The 8,695-nt window shown below is 35.2% G+C and overlaps 1 protein-coding gene across 1 annotated transcript in view; it reads right to left on the bottom strand.

The window, feature by feature from the left end:
- Positions 1-3,903: 3,903 nt before the first annotated feature.
- The window catches only part of LOC131972143 (sushi domain-containing protein 3), a 32,531-nt gene continuing 27,739 nt past the window's right edge, over positions 3,904-8,695 (bottom strand). The window contains exons 5-6 of the mRNA XM_059333922.1: positions 7,120-7,287; positions 3,904-5,184 (exon numbers count right to left, since the gene is read on the bottom strand). Coding sequence (XP_059189905.1) covers positions 4,857-5,184; positions 7,120-7,287 — 496 coding nt within the window. The 3' untranslated portion in view covers positions 3,904-4,856. The remainder of the gene's footprint in view (positions 5,185-7,119; positions 7,288-8,695) is intronic.

Here is an 8,695-nt window from a genome sequence, read left to right as displayed (position 1 = left end):
GTCAGTGTCTAGTTGAGATTGAGGAAAAAAAAGACAACATTAACCTCCTGAGAGCCAAGCTTTTGTTTGGTATGTATTGTTAGTTTCTCCTAGATATTTGATATTTTGGATTTGTAGGACATGATGAGTAAAAAAACTAAGCAATGTCTTTGAACAGGAAGTAGTGTTTGAAAAAAACCCCAAATCGGTTAATTTTACTGTAACACAATTAATTCACCAGTGTATAAAACTTTTATTTCCTTACATTTACTCCCTCTCTATGGAAGAACGATAGTAAAAGTCTATTCGTTTTCAAATGAGTACTTCCTGATTAGCAGAGTCGTAGCTTGTTGCTATTGCTAAAAATAGTCAATCTTGCACAGAATATCAAGCTACAAACATTATTAAGCACAAATGAACAAGTTTTAACCATAAAATCTGATCAGATTTTGTACCTGGTCCACTTTTGTCTAGGGATAAGCTCTTGATTGACTTTAGCAAGGTGCTTCCTTCTGGTTTTTACACTAATTGATGTATTGTGAACCTAAAAAAACCTAAAATGAAATGTCCACATATGAGGACGCAGGGTCACAGGAGGTTAAAAGAAAATCCTAGAAAGAGGCAGTGTGAAATCAACTGCACTCTGCACACACACCAGTGATGTCAATGTTGTATGTGCCATCGTGTTGATGTCGGATCAGAAACGAATGACTCTGTACAATTAAAGCATGCTCCAAAGCTCTAATTGAAGGCCTGCAGATTTTGTGTCTAGTCTTGCAGTAAGTAGTTTCTTGGTAAGCTGGTCTTGGCATCAGCACTGCTCTGAAAATAAATGACTAAGAGGTTTATTCTCCTTCTTAAAAAGGTGAATAAAGTTAAACTGCCCATTTGGCAACACTTTATGCATGAAAAACACGCTGCCGGAGCTAGGCTGTGCATAAATGTCATAACAGAAAAGCCTGCAGTTAATACAAGTTTAGTGAAAGTTGTGTTCTTGAATGTTAAAGGTGCTGGTTCGACTCCACGGTCATTTGAGGTTGTATTTTGTAGACGTTTGCAGAGATACAGTCTATGATTTGGCAACAAAATCCCACATTTTTCTGTCAACTCACTGTTGATGCCCTCCCCGGCTTGCTTTAATGCCTTTAAACTAGATCTTCAATGATGGGCTGTGAAGGCAGACTGGCATTATGACAAAAAGACAAATCTCCTATTAGTGTAGGTGTCCCTGAGTAAGTCTTGGTGAAAGTTTACTCATGCCTTTTGTTGATCTTTGCCAGTGTATTTATGTGAAATATGTCCACATTACACATGCAAATGTGTGTTTGCAACAATCAATTAGTTGATCGACAGAAAAATATAGTATCATTTGGAAATTTCTAATGCAAAAATGTCAGAAAATGTGTTGTTCAGCACATTAACTTGTGTCTATTTTATACCATATTAGGCTGAATATATTTGACATAACAAGACATTTGAAAATATCAAACAAGACTGAGTAGCTTAGATGGATATTTTCATTTTGTAGACCAAATGATTAATCACTAATGAAAACAATGGTTAGGAAATTGTTGAGGTAGGTCTAGTAGTTTGTCCAGTGTCAGCAAGTTAGCCTCTAATTTATTGTTTTACTTTTTCTTAAGTCAATACAACATAAATAAACAGGTACTGCAGAATATCCTGCTAAAGCAAAAAGTTTCAGCAAGATTTAATAAAACTGCCTAATACTACACTGTAATGAATTCCACTGTAAAATAAAAGTAAAATACTGGCAGCAGGGACGCCAGTATTTAACTTATTTTACAGTCAATGTACTATAATTTATTTTGACAGTATATTATCGTATTTTGGATTACAGTATATATGACTGTAGGATAACGGTGGGTGTTGTGGTTATTTTACAGGGCATTTATCGTAATTTATCAAACAGTATAATACCGTTTAATGCTGTTAAGTTACAGTTAACTATTGTTAATTGACCGCTTTAACTTAATATACATTATAATCATGTTAGGATGAATGACTTCATGTTATTATCTGTGTAAATGCTGTAATTATGTAATTGTGTAATAATTGTTTGATTTAATGTGGACCCCAGGAGGAATAGTCTTCATCTCTATGAAGACTAATGGGAATCCAAAGGATACAATAAACAATAAACAATAAACTGTTAATTCACATGTGAGGGATGAATATTTGACATTATTTTACAATTATTATAAAATACAGTAGGATACTGTTGTAAATCAACCGCAAATACACAGCAATTTGTTACAGTGTACCGATTTATACAAGATTCTCAGAGCAAACTTTTGATTGGACACGACTTAAAGAGCAGCGTCATCATTTATAGGCTCATATTAATTACAAAGGGCTGGACAGCTGTTGGCACCGCGTAATGTAGCTAAATAAACCCGTCAAATCAAACTGCAAAAGTAATAATTAATAGCTAAGTAGTCTAACACCCAAACGCTAAATTACACGGAGCCATAAATAATGTATTTATTAACACATCGCAAGAACTAAACTTAAAAATCTGGAGATTTTCTGCAACAAGTGGCGCAGAGACGCACGCATGCGCTCAGCGATCCTTTACATCCTAAAGCGCAAATGATTCAAAACATGTTTTTACCGTGATTCACACACCTGTCATACTGACAAAGATACGGCGTTTCTCCTCCCGGTAAAACTTCCTGGTGTCCCCGGTGTGACGGTCTGTGCTGCCCCGTTACATCAGCACGCTGCGCCGCCCTGAACACATGACTGACCGGGACACATGGTGATTACCAGCCCGCTGACAGGAAGATTACCCACAGTAAGACAGCTAAGCTCTCTGTTGCAAACACTGAACCACAGAGGTGCCATTCATCACTTTTTTATTCCCTTCTTACAATTATACTAATGTAATAATAGGCCTTATAATAACATGAATATCGTCACCCTGTTAAAATAATCACCTCAAACTCATTTTTGTCCAAGTTCACAAAAAACTTCACCAAAAGTGCAACATATGACATTTATTTATAATTTCACTCAAAAAGGATGTAACAAAGAAATAATAGAAAATAAATGACTTAGGCAATTTTTTTGAACATGCCTTTGTGACTTAAGCAAGATATGGTAACACTTTATTTTGAAGGGGTCTACATAAGAGCAAGGTTATAATAGTTTTGGATTTTTCATTAGTTTTAGTTTTAATTTCGTTGTGAATTTTTGTTTTCAAATTCAGTTAGTTTTAGTTAGTTTTTAGAGTGAGTTTTCTAGTTCTAGTTTAGTTTTTATTTTTTGAAAATGCTTAGTTTTAGTTTAGTTTTTATTAGTTTTATTGCTAGTTTTAGTTTTTTTGTAATGGGCTATGTGTTGGGTGCCAGATTCAAAGAGGTCATAATAAATTTTGTCTTTATTTCCTTTGGTTTATCATCTCAGCCCCAATAAGGTTATTAACTGTTTTGTATTTTGGTTCTAGTGTAAACATCCCAGTCTCAGTAAACATATTCACCATGTGTTGCATGTTCAAATAGAAACACTGAATTATGAATGAAAAAAGTTGACAAAAACGAAAACTAAGGACATTTTCACTATAATTTTAGTTAGTTTTAGTTAGTTTTGTAACCACACAATACAGTTTCAGTTAGTTATGGTTTTTTCAAAAACTCTAGTTTTTATTTTTATTTCAGTTAACGAAAATCTTTTTTCAATTCTAGTTTTCGTTATTTGGTTAGTTTTCGTTAACTATAATAACCTTGCATAAGAGTGACACAAGCCTGTCAGAAACATGACATGACAAGTATCATGAGCATTAATGTTACTTCAAAGTGTCATTAATGTTCATGACACATCCCATGTCATGTTTATGACACGCTCATGTCACTCTTATGTAGACACCTTCAAAATAAAGTGTTACCATATCTTGCTTAAGTCACAAAGGCATGTTTAACTGCTGTTCACATGGAATCCTTCTCCCCTTCGGCCTTCAAAGTTCTCGTTTGGCCAGTATTTAAACTCCATAAAAGAGGTGATAAAGTCGTGTGAGAGGCATATAAAGTCAAATACTATGAAGAATGAAATAATAAATCCGCTTAAGTCACACACTTGACATAGGCCATTATCTTAAAGGGGTAAAATCATGATCTGATCAACTGAGGATGGAGGTGATTTAACCATAGGTGGCCAGCATCATGAGATTATTTAGGCAAAAAAAACAACCCAATTTTGACAAAAAATGACGATTATTTTAACAGTGTGACGATAAGAATGATAATAATAAGTCTTCAAGTCTTGAAGTTCTTGTTTGCTGCCTTTTCATGATTTGCTTTGGTCCCTCAGAGGGAAATTTACACCTTTGTACTCCTTCCATTGCAATACAAACTCACTTGTTATCAGTATAAGTCTTTAATTTATTTACATTCTTTGAAAATGATACAGTATTTACATTCTGGCCAGTGGTTTCCAGCTGCTCTCATCCTCACCCAACAAAAGTGGACTTTCCAGAGACGAGTTTCTCATCCTCAGCTGCCTACAATTTGCAGTTAAAAAATAAAAAACTGTTAACTTTAACAAAAACATAACACTATGACAGGTTTCTGAAAAGCTCAACTGAGGGCATAGAAGTCCATGGACCTTTTTAATTACAGTCATTCAACAAGGCTGGTGTCCTGAAAGTGTAATGGCTCCCCTTTTCAGACAGAGGGCAGTGTGCCATTACAGTTTGCAAAAGGCACATACAGTAAGTCTGTCAGATCAGTATTCCCACAGAGCTTCCATACTGCAGACATTATAATTTCAACAAGACCAGGAGTGTTCAGTTATTACTTCCCGTAGTCCTCATCACAAACATATTTGGCCAGTAAACAAGTTCTTGTTCCTGTGTAACGTCCTCACACTGATATAATCCGAATAGAAAATTCTTTGGCAGGGTTTATATTCCTGGTGTTGGACTCGTCTGTGGTTGATGGCTGCTCTCCTGACAACCTGCTCTGCTGTCCTCCATGTTGCCAGACCACACCAGAGAACTGGCCTCGCCCTGCGTTTGTAGTTTGAATGGAGGACTGAGGAGGTCCGTTGTAGTCAGGTGGAGCGGAGATCTGCACCGATTCTTGGTTTCGGGGTAAGAGAGGCTGGTTGTAGTCGTAGCCGGGGAGGGAGGAACGTGGAGGCGTGGGGCCATATGTGCAGGCGGGGTCATAGGCATACTGCTGATGACATCTGGGGAGGAAAAAACAGGAAGTTGCATCTTTAATTATTCTGTGTTTTGAACATGCCTTTGTGACGTAAGCAAGATATGGTCACACTTTATTTTGAAGGGGCCTACATAAGAGCAAGGTTATAATAGTTTTGGATTTTTCATTAGTTTTAGTTTTAATTTCGTTGTGAATTTTTGTTTTCAAATTCAGTTAGTTTTAGTTCGTTTTTAGAGTGAGTTTTCTAGTTTTAGTTTAGTTTTTATTTTTTGAAAATGCTTAGTTTTAGTTTAGTTTTTATTAGTTTCAGTGTTAGTTTTAGTTTTTTTGTAATGGGCTATGTGTTGGTGCCAGATTCAAAGAGGTCATAATACATTTTGTCTTTGTTTCCTTTGGTTTATCATCTCAGCCCCAATAAGGTTATTAACTGTTTTGTATTTTGGTTCTAGTGTAAACATCCCAGTCTCAGTAAACATATTCACCATGTGTTGCATGTTCAAATAGAAACACTGAATTATGAATGAAAAAAGTTGACAAAAACGAAAACTAAGGACATTTTCACTATAATTTTAGTTAGTTTTAGTTAGGTTTGTAACCACACAATACAGTTTCAGTTAGTTATCGTTTTTTTAAAAACTCTGGTTTTTATTTTTATTTCAGTTAACGAAAATCTTTTTTCAATTCTAGTTTTCGTTATTTCGTTAGTTTTCGTTAACTATAATAACCTTGCATAAGAGTCACACAAGCCTGTCAGAAACATGACATGACAAGTATCATGAGCATTAATGTTACTTACAAAGTGTCATTAATGTTCATGACACATCCCATGTCATGTTAATGACACGCTCATGTCACTCTTATGTAGACACCTTCAAAATAAAGTGTTACCATATCTTGCTTAAGTCACAAAGGCAGAAAAAATAGGAAGTTGCATCTTTAATTATTCTGCTGGTGCCTTCAGGGACATTTTGAATCTTTCCCTTTTCTGAGCAAAAGCCAGCCCCCAGTGGTGGTTCTACACAGGGGCCTCCAGGGGCCACTGCCCCTGTGAAGAAGCCCTTGGCCCCTGCTGTGGCCCCTGTGTCAAATTAATAATAAAATGATCAATTTATAACGATGAACGACGGAACAATTCTTTACCTATTTTTTGTTCAAACAATATCTCATTGTACACAAAAGGAACCCAGAATGTTACATTGTTTAATAGTTTAATTGTGCAATAAAAGCTAAATATAAAGATCATTCTCACTGTACTGCAAAATAAAATAAAAGTAACTGTGCACAAAAATGAGAAATGTCATTGTCGTGCAAAAATATTTATTGTTTGTTGCGGGCCGGCCTAACAATGCAGCGTAACCAAAACAAAATGAGCCGCGGAAGTACATAGTGAGATGACGTGTCCAGTAGAATTGTCTTGTAAAGTCCGTTCTTCTTTTTGCAGTGTGAAACCAAAACCAACCGGACCAAATGTAAACAATGTAACAGAATTCGGACCTTGGTCCGGACTTTCAGGTGTGAAAGCACCCTAAATGATCAATTTATAACGATGAACAACGGAACAGTGCTTATCTATTTTTTGTTCAAACAATATCTCATTGTGCACAAAAGGAACCCAGAATGTGTACATTGTTTAATAGTTTAATTGTGCAGTAAAAGCTAAATATAAAGATCATTCTCACTGTACTGCACTTTCAAAATAAAAATAAAAATAAAAGTAATTGTGCACAAAAATGAGAAATGTCATTGTCGTACAAAAATAACTGTTAATGTTGGTAAGTCTCATTGTTTCAATCAATGTAGTTCTTCCAAATATGAGAATTTTAGCTAAAATAAAGGTTTTGAATGCTTAAATATCATTTTTGACGATTTTCAATGTGCCCCTCTGATTAAACACTGGACCCTGCTTTGCCCCCCACAGTGAAATGGGTCTAGAACCGCCACTGCCAGCCCCCCATCTCACCTGCAGGCTTGCATGTTGTCACACACGGCTGGGGTACCGGTGTCCCACAGGGAAATCACCTTCTCCTGGGTGTTGTTGTTGTTGTTGTTCCTGCCTTTATGGTTGTAGCGAGACCTGTGGTCCTCATGATATTGGGGCTGCTCCTCCCACTGAAACATGTCTGAGTCCCTGTTTAAAAAAATTAAAAAAATCAATTTAAAAAACGCAGGTCAGTATATTCACTTTGCATATGCATCGTAGGAAAGTGACTCATACTCTTCTATGTATGATTGCTAAAGTAAATACAATTTTAACTCTATGGATTCTTGGGCTATTTTGTCCATTTTTTAATCTTTCCATCCTGCCTGTATACACCACTTAAAAAAATGTTTAAATGCCATGTTGGTATATTATTTTTCAGCACAACCTCACCTATATGACCTAATAGTAATTGATTTTTATTCTGACTTACTGGATCAACATTTTGATCCAAAAAGAAACAAAGAAAAACCAACATAAATGTGATCTTGTGATTGTGTGTGATCCTGTCATCAACTCTGGTTTTTTATTCTAGTGGGACTAGTATTTTATTTGTGTCTTGTTTAGCGTAACAATTTTGATCATTTTGTGTCTTTTTTTAGTCCTTTAGTCCAACATAAAATGTGATTTTGAATCTTTTTTTTTTTTTTAAACTTTAAAAACACTATCATGCTCAATAAAGAATTTGAAATGTTGCAAATGTGAACAAAGGTTGTAAATATAACGTAAATCACAAAATATATTTGAGCTTGTCTCCAGTTTTACTTGGTATATCATCATCAGAGTCTTGGGCTATTTTGTCCATTTTTTTTAATCCAAAATGGCTTTTTTGGTCATTTTGTGTCTGTTGTTGTGTCTTTTTCAGTCATTTTGTGTCTTTTTTGTCATTTTGTGTCTTCTGTGGGGTTTTTTTGGTCCTTCTGTCGTCTCACTCTGTGTCTTTTTCAGTCATTTTGTGTCTTTGTTGGTCATTTTGTGTCTTTTTTTAGTAATGTTGTGTCTTTTTTATGGTAATTTTGTGTCTTTTTCAGTCATTTTGTGTCTTTTTTATGGTAATTTTGTGTCTTTTTCAGTCATTTTGTGTCTTTTTTGGTAATTTCGTGTCTTTTTTAGTCCTTTAGTCCAACATAAAATGTGATTTTGAATCTTTACTTTCAAAACACTATCATGCTCAATAAAGAATTTTAAATGTTGCAAATGTCAACAGAGGTTGCAAATCTAACATATAAGAGAGTTACATCCAGTTCTATCATTTGATACTAAATCTATTTGGGCTTGTCTCCAGTTTTACTTGGTATATCATCATCAAACTGAAACTGGCCTCATGGAGTTTACAGCCAGAACTTTACAGTTAAATTTACAGTTTGTTTTCTAGTCTGGATGTGATGAAGAAGTAAAGTGTTGGCGCTTACTTTACTACATTGGAGTATTTCCATTTGATGGTACTTAATAATTGTTCTTCACTCCATTTCAGAGGAATGCTTTATTTAATTGTACGATGTTAACAGGTACTTGCTTTCAGTACATTTTGCAGAGGATACTAAAGTTATTTTATTTT

The sequence above is a fragment of the Centropristis striata genome, chromosome 5 (assembly GCF_030273125.1).
Source record: "Centropristis striata isolate RG_2023a ecotype Rhode Island chromosome 5, C.striata_1.0, whole genome shotgun sequence".
NCBI classification, from domain to species: domain Eukaryota; kingdom Metazoa; phylum Chordata; class Actinopteri; order Perciformes; family Serranidae; genus Centropristis; species Centropristis striata.
This window is presented reverse-complemented; position numbering and strand designations above follow the sequence as displayed.